The sequence below is a fragment of the Nycticebus coucang genome, chromosome 8, assembly GCF_027406575.1.
Source record: "Nycticebus coucang isolate mNycCou1 chromosome 8, mNycCou1.pri, whole genome shotgun sequence".
Lineage (NCBI taxonomy): Eukaryota > Metazoa > Chordata > Mammalia > Primates > Lorisidae > Nycticebus > Nycticebus coucang.
The window spans coordinates 73,199,918-73,221,259 of NC_069787.1; the positions used below are offsets into that span (position 1 = coordinate 73,199,918).

Sequence of the window (21,342 nt, forward strand, 5' to 3'; positions counted from 1 at the left end):
TCATCTGATTTGGCCTTAGGGTACCCCTTCAGCCTCATTTTATGGTCTCTGCTCCTCACTGGCTTCACTCCAGCCTGCATGCCACATCTTGTACATGCCAAAGACACATGGCCCCTGCCAGCCCCCTGTACTTGCTCCCTTTGGATGCTCTCTCCCAAATGCAGGCTGGTATTTATTGAACACATTCAACATGTTACACGGTGTTCTAAATGCTTCATGTGTTATCTTTGTTGATTCTCATAATAATTGAATGAAGTGGATAGTGACATTTGATGGCTGAAGAAATCAAAACAAGTAGATTCAGCAGAGATGGGATTGGAACCCAGGGAATCTGGCTTTAACACTAAGTACGCTAATGGTACACAACACCCAGGCCATGGTCCACAACACCCAGGCCATGGTCCACAACACCCAGGCCATGGTCCACATCCTTGCTTTATTCTTAGGTCTCTTCCTTGGAGAGCATTTTCCTGACTATTACATTTTAAATAGAATCCCTGCCAGGCATAGTGACTTACACCTGTATTCCTACTACTCTGAGAGGCCAAGGTGAAAGGATTCCTTGAGCTCAGGAGTTTGGGACCAGCCTAAGCAAGAGCAAGACATCATCCCTACTAAAAAATAGAAAAACTCGCCAGGCATCATGGCAGGTACCTGTAGCCATAGGTACTGAGGAGGCGAAGGCAGGAGGAACTCTTGAGTTCAAAGAGTTTGAGGTTACTGTGAGCTATGATAATGCCATGACACTCCATCCAGAATGACAGAGTGAGACTTTGTCTTAAAAAACAAAAAAGCAGATAAACAAAAAAGTAGAATCCCTGTGCCTCTGTTTCTCTTTATTTGTATTTCCTACAGCACTATATATCTCCTGATCTTATACTTCCCATTTGCTTTTTTATCTCTTTGCTTACCACCCTCTTCAACTAGAATACAGACTTTCTGAAGGAGGCCCTTGTTCTGATTTATACATTTCTGTATTTCCTGCACCCAGGTCAGTTCTTGACCTATGGCCAGGACCGAAAACTACTCAAGGGAGAAGGATGTAAGTTGGGTTGAAATCCTGATCATTTTTAAAACATTTTATTCTTCAGACATTTACCGAGCAGCAATTTTGAGCTAACTCCACGCTAGTTTTTGGAAATATGAAGGTGAACAAGAATAACGTCATCTGCTTCCCCCCCCAGAATTTAGGACATCATGGAAGAAATAAGCAGTAAAGGGGCAAATAAAGTAGTATGCACATTCTATTTGGACAAATAGAAAGTGCAGTGGGGAAGTACGGGTTTAGGGAAAGCTACTCTGAGGTGGGGATATTCATGCTGAGATCTAAAGGGTAAGAGGGGGGACAGGGAGTTGGGGGTGAAATCTGCCAAGAGGGAGTGAGAGAAGCTCCTGGAAGTAACTCATTGTGACTCAGTTTAGAATGTGAGGGGCAGAGCTTAAAGAGATTGGAGCAGAAAAATCAAGGCCCAACCAGGAGGTGGTCAAATGTCTTGAACGCTATTGCAAAGATTTACGACTTTATTGTCTGAGCAATGTGATATCACTGAAGGATTTTTAAATCAAGGTGATTTTTAGTATTTGATTCAATTTGCTGTGTTTAGCTTGGTAAGGTGACAATATGCCCATTTTATAAATGGGGCAAATGAGGCCCAGTAGAGCACATTTAAATCATTAACGGAGTTTAATTTTCTCAATTACTTTGTTGTCAGAGCTCCTAACTCCTACCCTCCCACCTTCTCTGATTCCTTCCAACTGTTATTCTTGTCAAAAGTAAAACATAAAACTATTTACCCACCATCCTTATCTTTCTTCAAGGAACACATATGTACTCACACAGTTTCCAGAAACCAGCTCGTCTCAGTGGAAGTGAGCTCCTCAGGGGCAGCAGGGCTTGTATGTAGAGGCACACACCGTTTGTGCATTGAGCCCGGATTCTCTGTTCTTCTTGACTAGGTTCTTGGATTTGTACCAAGAACCTTTTATCTGAAAAGGCGACTGTGGGCTCCAGAGAACAGAGCCGACTTGACAAAGTAGAGAGGAGCTCAATATTGGTCTGCCCACGCTTTGGGCATGCGTGAGCACTCGCAGCAAAACACAGCTGGCACATCTAATTTTAGCCTCGGCTGCCTTGAAAAGGACCCTTTAAGGAAATATATTTTCTCTGAAACAATTTGTATTATAATGGAGCAGCTGATAGACATGTCAGAATATTATCACTGATGGGGAAAATCTCTGCCAAGTAATTATGATTTTTGTTCTTTTTTTGAGATGATATCAGTAAAGTGATTAAAGCATCAATGAATCAAAATCACAGAGAGAGAGAGAGACAATGGGAGAAACACTGATGTTATTTATAAAGAAACCGATCAACCTAAGGGGTCACTTCCTTTGATTTTTACAAAATAGCTGCTGTGATAAGAGTTATTATTTCTGGCATTTTTAGCTGATCTGTCCAATCTGATGATGTGTGGCTTGCTAATTAATAGTAGTCCTGAAGTAGCTGCTAAAATTTCTTCAATACTTAGCATCCTCTGTCTTTTCCAGGAAGTAAAAGGTTTGTTTCTCAACCAGGTGTTAGATTCAGCAAGCTTTAGTGTGTTATCAGGTTTTGAAAGCAAACGGGACACACTTTTTTTTTTTTCCATTTTAGTAGCACAGTTAGTTCCTCTGCCTTTATTAGTTTTCCTTTTTCCTCCTTCCCCCTTTCTTCTTCTCTTCCCTTCCATGGTCTTCTGTGTTTTGTTTAGCAGTGTGGCTTATCTTGCAACTTGGCAAGAAAAGAAAAAAGGCAGCTCTTGTGTGGAGTAGATGGAGGGAGGATAGGAAATAATCCACCACCTGCGTTTGAGTTCTTCAGGTTCATTTCCAGCGGCAGCAGCCTTGCTGCAAAAATCGCTTTGCTATTCGAGATAGCCAGCAGAGGGAATCGGAACTTTGCTTGCAGCAGGGGTTGAAGCAGCCTTTTTTTTTTTTTCTTGGAGGAAATACTGCAGCCTTCTGGACTGCGTACGCTGCTCCCTGGAGAGGCTCTTTCGGTTCCACCCACCGGCTGGAAGGAGGGGAAGTGAATGAAAGGACAGGACAAGCCCCGAACACCATGTCACTCTGGGAGGGAGACAGCAGCAACTAAGCTGTGCAAGATTTTTTTTTTCTTTTCCCTTTTCTTTTTCTTTCTTTCTTTTTTTTTTTCTTTTCCTTCTTTCTCTCTCTCTCTCTCTTTTCTTTTTCTTGAAGGTGGGGAAAGAGACAAACAGGAGACAGGAAGCTGATCTGCAAGGATTCGGAGTTGTGCTAAAAGGACTTGATTTCTTTTCCCCCTTTACAAACGCTGGCAATTGGCATCACTACAGACAGCCTGGTTAGAGAACAAACTGCCTCTTCCCAAGTGGACCCCGACAGCAGCTCAGGGAAGCCAGGAAAGATCTGGAGAGGCTGTGTGTGCGTTTTTTCTACAGCTCTCACTCCCCACCCTTTCTTTATTGTTATTCTTTTTTTGGTGTGTGTGCTTTTTGTTTTTGTTTTGTTTTGCTTTTTAAAAATTCTTGCTGTGCTGGAACTAGCGAGTGACGGAGTCTCTGAAGCCTCATCAGTCATCGGGACTGTCAGGAATAGTGGTTTACGAGGAAGCTCGGCCTGGGGCACTATACCCTGTCATCCAGTTCCCTGCCTCGGAGATAAAGATTCCAGCTACATGGGCAAACGCCTGGATCAGCCACAAATGTACCCCCAGTACACTTACTACTATCCTCATTATCTCCAAACCAAGGTATGGCTCAACCAGGTCAGGCAATCAGCGGTGGTGGTGTTCTGCGCTTGGGATGGGTAACAGACAGGCATGTGAATTATTGTTTAACGCCCCACCCCCATCACCTCTTCCTGCTTCTTCGAAATTAGTAACATACCAATAGAGTTAATGAGGCAGAGGAAGAAATAAGAAGGAAGCAGAAATCTCAGAATTGTAGCTTTCTCTTTAACAAGAGATAATAGTTTCCCTGGAGTTCAGTTCCTTTGTTGTTATTTGGTAGTATAAATGGTCCTGATATCTGTAAGGTCCTTGGCAGATGGGCAGGGTTTTTAGAAAGGAAATCACAACAGCATAAGAATATATTTTCAGGGGCTTTTCAGGAGAGCTGTTCTTTGTTTGTGGCTCTAAAAGGATTTTTCCCACTGGATGGGACAGGCCAGGTTTGGGGTGACTTAAACTTTTAATCATTCAGTATAGAATGAAAGAAGGGTGTATAGGACAACTACCAAAGTCTCCTAGAGTTTGTTTGGGCATATTTTTATTTTTACTTGCATATTTTGTTTTATGTTGTGGATGATAGGAATGCTAGACACTAAATTAGGAACTTTACTATAGATATTTTCACTTTTAGAAGCACGGTTTTCAGTGTTAGTTGCCATCAGGAGGCCTGCCTCCTGAAAATAAATGAAATGTAACTGGTAATAATTGGATTTGAAGTGGTTAAATAGTTTAGGCTTTAAGTGTGTGATCCTTAGGGGCCCACAGGCAAGCCCACGTAAGTAAGCAGTGGGCAGTGCCAGCCCTGAACTTCATCTTGCAGTTAAGACATGAAAGACTCTCAGGTGTGAAATCACGGCTCCAATTTGTCAATTAAATTGGACTTGGTTTGGAAGAAAAAAATATTGGTAGAGTTATTTATATGAGTACATGGATGTTATTATTTTGTATTGTCTTAGCCAGACTCCACTGTCCTAATAAATAAATATGCCAAAAGTGAACAAGGCGTGCCTGAGTGTTCTGGGCTGCACCAGGACTCTCGATGTGATTAGGGTTGGTAATTGTGCTGTAGTTATCGCTCATTTATTCTGTTTCATCAGACAAAGCCTATTTGTAAACCAGAGTGGGCAGCAGACTTTTAGTATTACATTAAAGATCATTGTTTGTTTTTTTTTCTTTTTCACTTGCTCTGCCTTACCCCTCCAAGGTGACTCACATTGCTTTTAGCCTTTGTGAGCATTTAGTTTGTGCTGTTGCTGCTTCAGTAGGCTAGGCCACCCCTCCTGCTCACTGCCTTGAGTTTTAACTCTTTGGGGGACTGGTGGAGATTGCTGGCTGCCATTCCTCAAGGAAATGGCAAAGCAAGGACAAGTTAAAAAGGGGGAAATTTATAGTCATTGCTCATCCCCCAAAGAAACAAAAACAATAAACTCAAGGGTTGCATGAAACATATCAGACATTCCATCCCTTTTACTCATTTGGCTAAATTTTTCCAAATGTTTCAAAAATCATGCTTTGTTTTTGGCCCTTGTTTTCGACAATGGTGTACATCCAAAAAAAGAAATTTTTAACTGAAATAAACAAAATTTTTTTTTTTTTTTCTGCTTGAGATGTCTTTTAACCCATTTACTAGCAGTAAATAATGAATGCTGTGCATAGCATCTCAAAGACACAGGGTGCTGGATGAGCTACACTAGTGCAAAGTGAGAGAGAGAGATATTGATGAGTGTAAAAAGGGAGGAGAGCATAGTGGTGAGGGAAAAGAGGAGAGTCTGAAAAACAGAGTGAGTTTTAAAAAATCTGTTTTGGGATCTTGTGTAGTTTACTGTTGTATAGACAGGCGGTATCTGGATCTTGTTACTTTCAAGCTAGCCAACGCCATCAACTTTTGGAACATTTTTAAAGAATTTAGATCCATTAAGAGTCCTCAGCTGATATTCCAATAATCAGATCAGGGTAGTAGGGACTAGATCAGCTACTTTGCCTATCATGGTACTTCATATTCATTACTATGTTGCAATACTTTAACAGCGCTGTGAAGTTGTCAAACATTGTTACGGTGGCCCTGAAATGACAGACAGTGATAACATTCTTGGGAGTTGAAGATGTGAGAGAACATGTCCTGTTTTGAAACTTGGGTACAGAGGGAATGGGACAAAGCGTCAATTATTTTACAATGTAGGGATGTTCTGACAGGGTTAATACTATACAATGAAGCCCTCTCACGCACACCCCGGGTAACAGAACAACCGGGTCATTTCTGTATCACTTTTGCCTTTTCTATACTTATATCTCAAAATATAACATAATAATTTTAAAGGAAGTACATGCTGCCTGGGTGGAATTCCTAAAATCTATTATTTGACTGGTAGTTATCATCCAATTTTAAAATCATAGCTATTTAAAATGATGCTGATATATACATAATATTTGTGTGTAATATAAAGGCAATTCTAGAGTAGAAATTATATATTACCTTGTTCTCTAAATTCAGGTGACCCCCTTTCCCCATCCACAGAGCTTTTTTGCTGACACTACTTTTGGAGGTAAATCTTCATGAGGTTTTAAAGAATTGAAATGAGTTTTAAAGAATTGAAACGTTTATTCTGATCATCTTTCAGAAAATGTATAAAGGCTGAACTCTCTGCTCGAAGATGTGTAAGGTTAGATACAGCTGCTATTTTCTCATGATAAAACAAAATGAAAATGGATTTTAAAAATTGATGCAAACACTTCTGCTTCTCTCAACACATTCATACCCAAATTTGAGAGGAACGTGTGACACATCCCTGCCTTCTGTGCTCCGATTATTTCCCATAAACTTAGAACAAAACTCACAACTTTGCTTCATAAAAATAATAGAAATAAGACTCATGAAGAATTTATGCTCCATTGCTTTAAATAACTTTCCAAATGTTTACTATGTTTTATGTTGGAAAAATGGACATGTAAATTAAGTAAGATGAAAATCCAGGGGTTGATTTGTGGCAATGTATCACAGCTTGTATCTTCAAAGTTGTCTTTTATCAATTTTCTTTTTGACCAATTTTTTTCTCGTACCGAAAAAGCTATTTTTAAGAAGCAACATTGTTTTTCATTAAAGAATAATGAAGTAATCTTCATATGTTATGATATTTAAATAAGAAAAATGGCTGGATTGCAAAAAGTGTTTGGAAAGCACATTTGCTGTTTGGAAGCCTAACCAGAATAATCAGGAAATTTTCGAGAAAGTGGACTCAAAAGATAGTTCATTAGCTTAATTACAAATAAAAGGATGATGTTTGATTAGCTGTAACCTAACATTTTTCAAGTATTTTATTATAGCTCTTTCACAAAACCAACCTGTACCTGCTGGATGATGAGATCTCAGATGAATTTTAGCCTGAATTTGAAGTATTTTGGGGATTATCTTAAAAAAAAAAAGTTGAATTTGAATAGCTAAGATGAATAAAACATGGTCGCAGCACAATGAATTGATATTTTACAGTTGACAAATAGATATTTTTCTTGTATATAATATTTGGAAAACTTTAACATCTTCTTAAAACTTGAAAAAAAAATCACCCAAGCACGCACAGCAACTTTCTCCTTCCTTCTTTTCCACACCCTTACTAGTTTCCTGTGCCTCTACCAATCAATCCAGGGCACAGTTTCTAATCACATTGCTCTTACATTGTTTGCTACATTCCCTTCTGTGGCCATCTGGCTCCCCAGAAGGTCCTGAAGAAAGGGCTTCAAACTTAGGGTTTCTCTGGCTGGGAGTACTGAAGATTGTGTTCAGCGCATGGTGTGGAAAAGGGGTCAGGTGTAAGTAGTAATTCATCAACTGCACACTGATTTCAGGCTGCATGTTCAATCATCTGCAGCCTGGGCCGCTGCCTGGCCCTACAAGACTAGCTAGAGCTGGGATGTTTATGCCCCTCAGAAAGGGCAAACACTTCAGAACACCAGGAATGAGTAGAAGGTAAAGGAAGAGAGACTCCTGTGCTCAAAGGATATTCTTAAAGAGGAGAATGCTCAGATCCTTCAAAAGCAAAACAAAACAACCCTTGAACACACTCCTAATACATGAAAATGTAGAAAATCTTGCAAAGGGAGGGAATGAGTTTAGAATTTCCTTAGTACTTCCTGCCTCAGATTTGCATTGATAGCCAGAGTTGGGAACTTGCCAATTGTTTTAAAACAGCCTTGAAAACTCCCAGGTCTGTTTTCTTTTGAAAGCCTGAAACATACAAAACTAGTTTTCTAAAAATCTCCTAGTGATGAAGTTTTTAGGTATAGCTCTAAATATTTTCCTTCACTTCCTTGGGGGTGGAGGTGGGGTGGGGTGAGGTTAATATGATAGCTTGAAACGGTGATAAATCTTGCCTCATTTTAGAATGTATAGAAATTTAATTGGACTTAAATGAAGGAAAAAATACAAACAAAAGGCTCACTTCTCTTTTTAGTTATTTTTTTCTTCTTGATCCCAAATCTTTATTTTCAGTACTATTGAACACAGTTCCAAAGGATTTTTTTGCACTCCTTTCCGTAATGTAGTCATAGTTTTAACAACACTGAGTTTGGTGCCTACTTGCAAAAATGAGATGTTAAAAGTTCACATTTTTCCTCCAGAATAAATCTTAGGGAAAACACCATGTACATGTTTTTTAAGAGTATCTAACTAAAATATTTTCCTTTCACTTTTTCTTTGGAAAAAAAATGACAAAATTGTGACACAAAATTATTTCCATGAAGTAATAAAATCTATTTGAATGCTGAGGGGAGGGGCAATTTGCAAAAAAAAAGAAGGGAGGCTGCAAGTTCATTCCAGGTCTTTCTGGCTTCAGGAATTCTGGAAAGCTTCATTTTTGCACTAATATGATTTTACACAATTCTTTCTTACTTTATCAGTCTTTTTGGCAGAAAGAGAGCTCAGTCACTATTATACCTATGCCAAATTCTTAAAAAAAAAAAAAAGTATTTTCTCTTAGAAGAAAACTTTTTTCATGTCCAACTTTTTATTCGGAGTAAATGGTTGATGTTTATTCAAAATTGGCTTTGAGTACTACATTAAAATTGTTTTGTAACAGTCTCATAAGCCACAGCTGTATGTGATTAAATAGTGTAATATCAAAAGCACGTGAGAATAGACGTTTTTCTGCTATAGCTGTTGCACAGCAAGAGGGCGGTTGGAACTGCAATGAGACCAAGAGCAGAACTGTCTTCATGTGTTATACCACGTGTGTTGAGGGCATGTGTTGCTATTTTTTGCAGTAGTGGGAAAATGTTGAACTACTTGGGAAGTTCTTAAGAAATAAGCTTTCTGAAAAACGAAAACAGACATGTAACATATACATATATATTTTTTTATTATGGAGTGGATAATGCCATTTAATTAAGAAACTCGTATGTATTGAACAGGCCTAAAACTAATGCAAATGGAAGGTTCTGAGTTACTCCCATAAAGCACACATTTAGAAAGCAAAAGTGAATTTCTCATTTCTGTCTTGAAATTAAAAATATTTTTCTTCTTTGTTTTCGGCTTCTTTAATCTGCAGAACTACTGTAAGGTTACCTTCAGGCCAATTGTTCCTAAAGAAAAGAATGGTACATTATGAGGATCAGTAACTCAACAGATGGCAAAGTAAACAGTTGTATATTTCTTTTTAAAGATATTTGGAAATATGATGTTCAGTTTTCTATAAAGATTGCTCTTTTCTTTTTTAATTTTAGAATATTACAGGAGTATACACATTTTGGTTACATATTTTGCTTTTGTACTTTTTACCCAGAATATATATGCATCCACCAGTTAGGTGTGAATATGCCCTACTTGTCTGCCCCTCTCCCGCCTACTTGATTTCTTTTGAGTTTTACCTAGACGTACGTAAGTGTTGCTCAACTAGTTCCATTTTAGTTAAAAATTAGAAAGTTACACCAAGACATACAACTTTTGTTCCTATTTCTTTCAGCAAGGATGTTATAGTAAATAAGTTTCTGTTTTTTATGGGATACTTTAACTATGAAATTATTTTAAAAATTCCATGTTTGTTCATGGAAACTGTAATGTTTAGCTTTCTAGAGATAACTAATGTATAGGATTAAAATATTAATAAATCATAAAGATTTATTATAATAAAAACTAATACATTTATAAAATGTATTTATGAATGATGGTTTCAGGTCCTTGAAAAAGCCTATTGAGTTTGCCATTGGTTTTCAAATTTCCAATTTTAGACACTAAAAAGTAATTTTAGAAAGAAACAGGAGGGATGGGAAGAGGTGAGGTGAATTTACTATTTTTTTTTCCTAATTTTTCTTTCTTTAAACATGTATCAGCAGAGAATTTGTTCATATTTAAATTTTTTCCTTTTTACATGTAGGTTTATTTATCAAGAACTATATACCATGCGAAATCAAATATATTTACAAAGCGTTGGTGATTCAAAACTTCAGTCTTTAATAGACACAAAATTTCAAAGCATGAATAATAAAATATAAGCTATGGATTTGGGTGGTTTGGTGTGGGGAGATTCTCTGGTTTATATGTTATCATATTGGTTTCTAGGTCAAGTTCATTCATTGAGATCTTTCCAGGTTTAACCTGTAAGGCTCTCACATTGAGAAAGCTTAGGCATGCTAGTGGTACTGTGAGGAGACCTCGATCTTGTGCCATTCATGAGTTTTTCTTTGGTTCCCTAATGTTTTCTGCAGAGTAGATCAGATGCTGCTTTCCGGGCTGTCTGATAATTTGACGAATTTAATTTTCTCCATCCTTCACCACATCTAAATCCAGTGTACCAAGAGAAACACATCTATCACTGGGGAGTGGGTGGAGAACAGTTCCAACATCTAGGACAAAATGACAGGCATCATTTAATCATTATCATTGCCAGCTTTGTTATGGTGTTTAATTTTCCCCTTTAGGTTTGTAAAATAAGGGCAGGCACAATGACTTACTAGTGATAGTGCGATGCTCTACCATTCCTCATTTAACTTCCTTTCTAAAAGTGATGTAAGAGCTAAATGTTTATACATTGGTTTGGCTTAACCAGTTGCGTTAATGAAGGCAACTAGAATTATCACATGAGGATACTACACCCTTAATTTCAGGAATGAATATAGGACTCAATGTAAATACAGAAATAACAATTGATAGATGAAATAGTATTTTGACTGGATCCAAATTCTATAAATTTGTAAAACCTATTAATCTCTGAATGTCAGAATAGTAGTCTTCAACACATGGGAACAGAATGTTATAGTTCCTATGTGGTATGGTAAGCAGGAAATAAAAACTTATTGAGGACATACATAAGAACTTAATCTTTTCTGCTTTTTCTTGCTTGATACCTTTTTTATTTTACCCCAAAACCCTGTGAACTGAATTAATGAAAGTAAATGACATATAGTATTCCATTTTAAGTGATTTATACTTTAAGCTTTGAAAATCACACATAGTTTTTATGTAATTTAACACGTAAATTGCTATTACACTCGTTGCAATAAGGTGTGTATTTGGAAGGGAAGACAAGGACATAGTCCTTGGGGAGAATTTGTTTCTGTCCATGTTAATCTGTGTGCTCATTTACTCATTTGTGAAATAGGTACAATGAGCCCAACTTCAATAACATGTCACAAAGGCCCCTTCTATGAGAAGCAATAACTTAGGACGCTGTTTAGAGAAGAGCATTCCATAAACAACCAGCAATATTGTCATTTCTGAGGCCTCACTGCATATTTGTATTTACTTTATTTCAGTCTTGGCTTTGAGGGGGGAGTCTGTCAGTTTCAAACAGAAACTACTTTAGACACTCCCCAAACGTATTAGAAACCATTCCTGTTAGCTGGAGCATAATCCTTTACCATAAAATCAATAAAAATCTTGTTGTAGAAGAATGCTTAATGATTAGGAAATGTTTACATCAAATGGTTAAAATAAGTAACTGTGCTCCCTATATTATAAAAGCATAAGGAATACAAATATATACATAGAAAAGGCTTAAAGGACATACATTAAATTCTCAAAGGGGGAAAAAAAAGAAACTAAATAGAATGCTGAATTTTGTTTAATGAATAAATGCCAAAATTAGTCTAGGCTACTTACTCAGTCAAGGTAACCCTGACAGTGCCTTTTCCTGTTATGTGCAAAGTTAAGAGATAATAGGAGAAAAAGTAATCTAATAATGCATTAAATATTGATAGTAGCAGTTATAGGAGCTTATTTTTAAATTTGTTTTAGAGTTACCTTTCCTATTATCGTATTATGTGGTTAAGAAATCGGTATATATTGCATTCAATATACCAGCTACAGATGATCTTTTTGTTGTTCCATTCTCACCCAATCATTTTCCAGGTCCATGTAGAATATGTATACAATTTAATGGGTATTTCTAAGCCACCTCATTGTTTCTTGATCTAGTATATTGCTATTTAACTTTATCAGAGCTGCTGATTGATGACACTTAAGGAAAAGAAAATGGAAAACAGAATGCTAACACTTGGGTTTTCTGGAACTGGTTAATGTATCTTAAAATCCTTTCTTACGTGGGTGAGTCACATCTGAAGTGGTGGTGATGTCTGCAGATTCTCAGGTTGTTGCCTTTCACACGTGTCATTCAGGCTGGCATTCCCTTCTTCCCTTGGGATGCCACCTGCTCTCTACTCCTTTGTCCCTCTTCCCCGGTTGTCCTCTCTCTCCCTCCTGCTCTTTGCTCTCCTCTCTCCCTTACTCATCTCTCCCACCACTCTCTTCCCTCTCTCTAATATAAAATAAACTTACACTTTTATATCCAAAATAAAATAAAACAAAATAAACATAATTCACGTAACTTGGATGGTGGTACCTTAAAGACAGCTGAAGTCTAAAATAACTTGGAATTCAGGGACACATATTTTTAAAATACCAAATAGTTTGAGTACGTGAAGGATTTGCTATAGAAGAAACTTGAGATGATTTTGGCGACATCATTTGCAGATAATGCCACTCACCTCCATATTTGTTTAAAATGTCAGAGATTGTTTTTGAGATCCCCAACAATGTGACATGTTCATGATGTTAAATTTTTATTGAGAGAGGAGAAAACTACATTTTATTTTCTTTGACTTGGCACAAGTGCCTTGGAGGGTTGTGGCGCAACCCTCGGATTAGCCTGGGTCTCAGCTTTTGGCCCCTAAGATGGCCTCTCATCTACTGCTGTACAGATCAATTCAAGCTAAACCTCCAGAACCAAGAATACTGCATTTTTAAAGTAAGGTAGGCAGAGAATCCTGAAAGGAATAAAATTCTGTTTTATTTTTTCCTTAATTTTTTATAAAAAAATTAAATCACTGCCTTTAAACACCATTATTCACTTGGTTAGGATAATTTGGCTTCATATTCGCAATGGTTTCATTTTCTAATTTGTTCTTTTTTTTAACGTTGTTGACAATCTGGGAAAACATAAGAAAAAGCCAGCAGAGAGATCAATGAACATGGAAGAAATTTTCTTCGAGTTTTGCAACTTTCTTTAACACTGGGAGAAGTGCAGGGTCATTTAAAACCTACATATTTTCTAGATACTATTTAAGGCTTCTATCTCACATCCAAATAAACATATTAAATATACTAACATTCCACATAAAATTTAAATTTTTAGCAATAAAATATCAAAAGAGCTTTTATAATTTTTATCTTGAAACTCTCTGAGTCTATGTAAATTAATTCACTTCCTTTATGTGTGAAGGATGGGGCCATCCCCATCTGTGAATTTGGGGCCATCATCCCACAAATGCGAGTGTTCTTGCAAGGTGAAAAAAAACTAATCTACAGATAGTTTGGAGGTACAAGAGATTATCAGAAGATTAAGTGGAACAGGGAATAAAGTTGGTAACCTGTTATGTTTTCTTCATATGCAAATAAATGTTAATTAGTTTGGGTTTTGCAGTTTTTAGAGTTTAGAGGCAAGATGTTTTTTACCAGTGTTTTTGTGGGTTCTTAAACTGGCCTTTTGGCATTTAAGATATCTGTATTTTAGTAATCCCAAATTTCCGGGGAGGGACATGTGGTGGAACAGCACAGTGTATCGAAAAAAGTCATTAACATTCTTTGGCTAAAATATCTCAAAAGCAGACACGTTGGATTGACCTTTGGCAGTGAAAGCAACTGGGAGTTCTAGGTCTGGGTGCCAGGTTCACAGAATTTTTCATTGCATAATTGGTGAAATTGTTTACTGAAGACAGAGCTTGAATGTAACAGGTGTTTCCCTTGGCCCCCACTTTAGGGACACAGGCAAGAGGCAAATCAATGGCATGATACTCTGTGGAAGTTCTTCTGTCTCCAAATTCTGTCTTGGATTTTTGTGTGTGTATTAAAACTGCCACCTCCCCCTGTGCCCCAGTTTCCCTGGTTGTTTGCCTAGTAGAATTTACGTTGGTGTCCAGAAGTCTTACTCAGCCCTAGAGACTATATGTGCCTCTTAAAGATCACAGGTCTCCCCAGGTACACACACTCTAACCAGGAATACCACCACTCTCACTAGCGCTCAGACACTGAAGATACTGCTTTTCCAGGCCTAGGCCAAGAGTGATGGCTTCCTTCATTTTCATTCTTATCTTAATATTATAAGACAATGAGAACCCCAAATGCAGACATGGCCATCCTCTCCCATCTTGTTCAGGAAGAGTATTTTTCCTTTTCTAGCTTCATCTATATCCGTATACCTGAAAATTCACTCCTTCTGCTAATTGTGGAGGGAGAAGTCTCTCACAGACACCTCAGGTTATGATTCTCTAACTACTTGCTTAACTTTTCTTCCAGTCCTTTGGCCAGATCTGACTGAATTTTATCAGTAAATATAAAGAAACAGCTTTGGTTGCCTACACACACACACACACACACACACACACACACACACACACACACACTCATGTAAACCTTAAGAATTATTTTAATGGGGCTGATTTTCTCTGAGGCTAAATGCTACAGAGAAATACAGAAGGGTAGGGTGGTGCCTGTGGCTCAAAGGAGTAGGGTGCCGGCCCCTTATCCTGGAGGTGGTGAGTTCAAACCTGGCCCTGGCCAAAAAAAAAAAAAACTAATAAAAAGAAGAAAGAAAAGAAAAATACAGAAGGGCAAAGTGGTCCTAGGGAGACACGTACCTGTTCTATCTAGATATAATAATTTTTTTGCTGCCTTTTTATAGCACAAAAGGGTGATTGTTAGCAAAATAGGGGTGACTAATATTTTTCACTTTCTTTCAAAGATGGAGTACCTTTCCATTATCTGAGATATATTTACAGTGTAATATGCGGGTTCAATATCTACTCTTTTTTCTGTTATTTGTGATAGCATATTTTAGAAATCTTGTTGATTGATTAATTCTAATTTTTCCCAAATAATTTCATAATAGTTGTTTAAACTGTGGAGAGGCTAATGATCCTCAAAGTTTTTAGTGATGAGGCTGTCAATAGCAGGGTAGAGAAAAAAAAAAGAAAAGATGACAGTTCTACAACTTTAATTTAAGCAGTGATTTATGAGAAACACCAAGTAAGATAAAACAAAGAGAAGAAGAAACAGAAGTTGAATAATAAAGAAAGGCTAAGGGTATTTGGTCTTAATCCACTTTTTAATATTTCTGGAATTTGATAACTTGTTTTTCTTCCCAAAGGCAAAGTATAAGAGCTATTTGGCAAGGAAAAGATGGTTTACAAAGACAAGAACTATCTTTGGGAAAACTTTAATGTAAATACACAACTTGATGTGGAGGGGTCATATAGTGAAGACTTTTGGTGTCTTGTGAAGAAAATTAATAATTCTGTAGATGATTAGTGCTTTGTTTTGGTTTTTCTCACATTGCAACTCTCAGTAATGCCCGGCATTTGCTTTTGTTGTTTTGACTTACCCATGACTAGTTCTCAAGGAGGACCCGGATAAAAGCTTTTTGGATGCTTTTGATCAGAAAGTGTTTTAAAAGTGTTTTTAAATTAAGTTTTTTTTTTTTTTTTTACTTTGCTAGAATCCAGTTTTAACATCCATTTCTCAATTTTTAGATATAAAATATTCACATAAAATCTTTGTATGCTCAAAGCATAACCCTGGTGATGCTGTTTCATTCTGTGTAGAAAAGGATCTGGTTTTAAGGCAGAAAAATCAACATTCATTTGAAACCAGCAAAGTAGTATTGGCATGAGGAACACACAATGCAAATTGCCAATTAAACAAGAGTAATTTTTCATGGCAACTTATGTACTTGGGCACTCAAGGAGCAGGTCGATGGAGGATGTGTGTGCAGTCGTGTTTACGTGCTCCCGGCCGTGGCACCAGCACGTGTTAGAGGGGTGAGGACTGAGGAAAGCATGTCTAGGTTTCCGCGTGGGTCAGAAGGCTCCAGCTATTACTGTTGTAATTGTTTAGGGTCCCTCTTTGCTACCAAGTGCATGACTCTTATTCCATTTAGGACGGCTGGCTGATGGGTCTTGTTTTTACACTGTGTCTTCTGTTCCTTCCTGCTCTTCCCAGATCGTCCTTCCTTGGGCCGATTACTTGATTTCCTGTAATAGCTTCCACTTCCCTCGCCCTGTCCTGCTCATTCCTCCATCTCTTATTCTCAAGTTCTGTGCTGCCAATTTGCCCCCCTTGCCTCGCTGCTCTCTGATGTTTAACTTGGGTTTCTTTCTTTTTGTTCTTTCAGCCATCGGTCTTTCCCTGTCTTTTCATTTTTAATGGTTGCTTTTGGTTTCTTGCCATTTCTCTTCAAGGTATAGCGAGATTTGGTTTTGACTTTCTCCTTTCTTTGCTCAGTTATGAATTAATTTTTGGCTTTTCCAACTTATCTGAACGCTTTAGGATCACATTTGTGTCAGAGTTAGTCTCTGAACAGTCAGAGAACTGAGACCACAGTAACCATCTCTGAATGCCCTAAATGATATAGAGTGAGGGTCATACAGATGAAGGGCATAAGCAAAGGTCTGCAGAATGAATTGATTTATGTTGTTCTGTGTGTCTTGTACATTTCTCCATTACCAGAGGTAATGTTTTTCTAAACTAGACTTGCATAGTATCATCTTCACCTCTGTAACTCTTTAAGTTAAAAGGAACTCTGAGTGATAGAAATAAGTCTTAGTGAATTATCTCTCTTCAAGTACCCAGGCTGATGCAACCTGCCTGTGCCTTCCCTCTCCCTCCTGAAACATGTGGGTCACTTGGTTAGATGCCCTTGGGCTGTTGGCTGGATTTGGGTTACATTCCTAGATGATGGGACACACCCTGAAGCAGGTGAATGAAGTTCGAATCTGTCATGGGGGGTTGGGAAGAAAGAAAGGAAACTGCCATAGTGCTACCTTCCAAGATGCTGGCAGGAGAGTGGAGACACATGCAGACGACTCAGTCTGGGGCAGAGTGGAATTTCAATGACAGACTGAGTAGCCAAGATCTGAAACTAGGGGATGAGTGTAAGCAAGTAGGCCAGGGCTAAATGCAGTAGTAGTGGTTTGGAGAGGCAATTCCTGAGCAGTTGCCAAGAATATCAGCCTTTATATGTGGCTTCCTTTCATGGGTTGGCAGAAAGTTAGACTGATCAGGATAGAACTTAGCTTTAGGGGCTAGAAGATAGGCTGAGTTGCTAGGTCCATCTTTTTGTCAATTTTGTTTATTCAAATTGAGTAAAATAGTCATTTATTAACCATGCATGCCACAAACCTATCCCAATACCCAAATGTTTTTCTTAACTCAGAATTTTCTCAGGTGTGAATGACAGAAAGAAACTCCTGCACAGTCTCCCTGAGCAGTGAGCTAGGCAGGCATGGATACATATCTAAACAAATGCAAGGTGATTGCATGATGGAATTCTGATATAAACCTCAAAGCCTTCCTCAGTAAGGAATTTATGAAAACAGTGACCCCGTTGTGGCAAAGAGAACAAACTACGATTTTGGTTTGGATTTCTCTTGATTTTTCCAAGTTGTGCCGAATCTCTTGTGTCTGTTCTGTGATTTTCTTTTCTCTTTCATATTTTTCATTGTACTGACATCCTTAATCCCATTTGCAGAAAATACAGCTTCTTTCTCTATAATTCCTCAAAATATTGCAAATTTTTCTATTGCAAAGTAATGCACACTTTGCATACATGGGGGAACAATTCAAAGTACATCATGAAAATGTCAATAATCTTCATCAACACACCATACGGGTCATCAAGAACTCTCTGAAGTAACCAATATTAATAGCTAATTATATGTCTTTCTACAGAATTAGAATTCTCTATGCAGTTGTAAACATGAGATCAGACCTATAATGTAAGATCAAACTTAACAAGTTTACTGCATTTTTAAATAACAAAAGTACTTTACACATTCTTACCGGGCCATCTGCTCTCTCTGTTTCATATTGTCAGGACAGTTATTCCCAGTGTGTTTAGGCAAGTGTTGCCCATCAGTGGGAGCACACTTTACTGCCACTGTTGCACCGCTATGAATAATGTTAAAATACATATTCAAGGTACTCATTTAAATAATGAACATTCAATCTATGATCTTCGAATTAGTTTTGAAAATTGTCTTGATGGACATAAGAATTGGTATCTTGGCTTGAGTAACTAACTTGAAGATTCTGTGCCTGAATGAATGTCCTGACTCTTTGTATTCTGGTGAAAGGGTCATCTCCTTTAGGAGATGAACTCACATCAACTACTTCCTAAATTAGACTTCAAGCTGAAAGAAAACCTTACATTTGAGAGGAAAGAAAGGCAGTAGCAGGCAAAGGCCAACATTAAGCATCCCACATCTCCATAACAGTTCTGGAAACCCACTGAAAGGTTTTTGTACTATAGCAAATATGTTTTCCAAAGACTTTGGGCATCATAATTTTTCCTTTTACATTATCATCCTGGGATATGCACAATTTCATTTTTTGGTAACCTTCATCTGTTGAACTTACAATAGGACCGATGTCAAGTAATATCATCACATGTCAATTGAACTAGTAAAAGTGTCTCTGGTAAATACAATGCATCTGGGCGCAATCTGATTTTCTTTTTACCCCATACTTGTCCTGTGTCTCACTTCTAATTCCAATTTTAATCAAGATCAGAACATGGCATACAGAAAATAATACAAAGGTTTACCTACTGAAGATGCTGTTCTTGATTGATGTGGAAATACTTACTGCCTAAAATCTGTCTAGAAGATTGTAGATCATAAAACCTCAACGGTTTCTTCTGCTATGAGGAAAGGTAAAGAAAATATATGTCAGTTGGGCACAGTGGCTTACGCCTATAAACTTAGCACTTTGGGAGGCCAAGATGGATGTATTGCTTGAGCTCAGGAGTTCAAGACTAACCTGAGTGAGAGTGAGGCCCTGTCTCTGCTAAATAGAGAAACTAGCCAGATGTGGTGGTGCACACCTATAGTCCTAGCTATTTGGGACGCTGAGGCAAGAAGATTGCTCAAGCCCAAGTGTTTGAGGTTGCCATGAGGTTTGTTGCCACAGCACTCTACAGAGACTCTATCAAAAAAAAAAAAATTATATCCAACAACACTTCATTCTCTTTATATATTCACATTTTACGGAATTAATCACACCTTTTAACATTTGATGGCCTAGTCTCACACATTCTGGAAATTTAAGGAGTCTTTCTTTACCAAGGACCCGCAAAAATGACCTTTGTGTCTTTTACTTTGATTTGTGTAAGATAGGGGTAGGTAGCTTGGTTCAAGAGAGTAGCCAAATTAGTATTTTCTCTTTTAACAAATGCAAGACTTACTATTTTTTACCCATGTTAAAATGTAGCAGTATATGATACTGAATGTGCAAATAGAAACATTCTAACAAACTCTGGGAACCAAGTTAGTAACTAGAGGTGAAAACAGTAGTTTGGTTGAGTGAAAGGACTCTGTGGGAGACAGAGCGATAGTTCTGGGAGGCCTGATTTATGATTCTTCAGTTTACTTTACTACAAGTCCCCAGGATTTTCTTACTTTTAAGATTTCAGTTTCTTGTCATTTCTTCCCATCACAAGAATATTTAGTCATTCAATAAGAATGTCTTGCAGATCAATATTAGACTGTAGTAATGTGTTTCAATGTTCTACAAAGAATACCAGCATATTAACATATTATGAAAGTGATAAAATATAAATAAGAACCATTATCTCAAAAGAGATTGTTATTAGTGGTAATGGTAAGGAGAGGGTGATTGAAAAGCCTGCCATTGACTTGATACATGAATATAATGGAGCTCAGATCCTGATGATCACTCAGATCAGTGCTATCCATTGAAACATTTTTTGCGCACTTCCATTATGTTTCTCCAGCATCCATCTCTGCAATCAGCTGGACTGAAATCATACAGAGATTTGCTTTCATATTTCTCATACTTCTTACATGAGTTTTTTTATTGTTTTGTTTTGAAAAGCAGTGCAAGTCTGTCTCAGCACTCTATAGAAAACTCACCCTGTCGTCTGAGATGAATATATTGGAAAATTGTCTGGTTTTTACATTGCTGTGTTTCACAATACTTACGCTTTCCTTATTTAGGTTACCAGGATGCCTTTTGTACTCAAGCGTAAATAAATTAGAAAGGAGAAAAGGTGTCATTTTCCTGTAGCCAGTTTACAGAGTGTCAGTCCTTGCTTCCCCAGAGGAAAACCACATGTTTAAAAATGCTGTGAGTGAGGCCAGTATTAGCTCTGGGTGTGGCAGTGGGTTTTAACTAGGTAGATCTCTAGACTATCCACCGGGGAATGAAGGAATTGAGTTTTGTTTGTTTGTTTGTTTAGTTTCACCAGCTTAGCGTTGAGCTTTCATGTATCCTTCAAACTTGCTCACATTTAGCATTGCTAAGCTTTACTTTATTAATATTAATACTTTACTTAATGTTTCTCGGATTACCATGGCTGTCCTCATCAGGCACTTCATGCTCAAAACTCAAGGACCATCTCAAAGATCTTCAAGCTGTGTGGTCCTTCCTGGCATATGGTGGGTGTTTAATAAATGTCAACTGACTTAAGATTGGTCTACATAGACATTGCTATTTCCTTATGCTCATACTTTGGTGTCAATTAACCATTTTTTTCTTCTTTTTGGTCTATCCTATTAGCTCCCAGAAAGTTGAACCCTTCTCTGTTCCATCTTTCAATTGCTCTTGGATCTTCTAGCATTGACTTGTACATGGTTGGTACTAGTCAATATCTACTGAATAAAGAATGGATGGTCTCATTCCCTAGACAGCCTTTAATTGATTTTATAACCTTCAGGAAACTTTAATAAGACTTACTCTATACTTATCTCTGCTTCTCTTATAGTTTGCTTTATTTCTTTTTAATAATTCAAGATGATATTTCACTTTCCACTCCAAAGGCACTGATATAAAAGCTAGGGGGAAAAATATTAAGGCAAAATTCTCCTCAAGGGCTTTGGCACTTTTCTGTAAAATATTTGCTATCTTCTTGCTTACTTGGCTCACATGTTTACTCTCAAGTCAACATTGACTTAATGAAAAACAGGTATCTCAGTGCATCCATCTACTTTCTTTTGCATATTGGTGCGATGATGTTTTCAAAATAGAGAAATAAAATATTTCAATGTTTGTACAATGTTGAATTATAATGTCTTACAGTCCAGCACTGGGTTCACTCATT

The 21,342-nt window shown here is 37.6% G+C and overlaps 1 protein-coding gene across 10 annotated transcripts in view; it reads left to right on the forward strand.

Moving 5' to 3' along the window:
- The first annotated feature begins 3,098 nt into the window (after window positions 1–3,098).
- RBMS3 (RNA binding motif single stranded interacting protein 3) overlaps window positions 3,099–21,342 on the forward strand; it is a 793,177-nt gene continuing 774,933 nt past the window's right edge. For all 10 annotated transcript variants that reach the window (XM_053599626.1, XM_053599630.1, XM_053599631.1 and 7 more), the window contains exon 1: window positions 3,099–3,769. In XM_053599626.1, coding sequence (XP_053455601.1) covers window positions 3,695–3,769 — 75 coding nt within the window. In that variant the 5' untranslated portion in view covers window positions 3,099–3,694. The remainder of the gene's footprint in view (window positions 3,770–21,342) is intronic.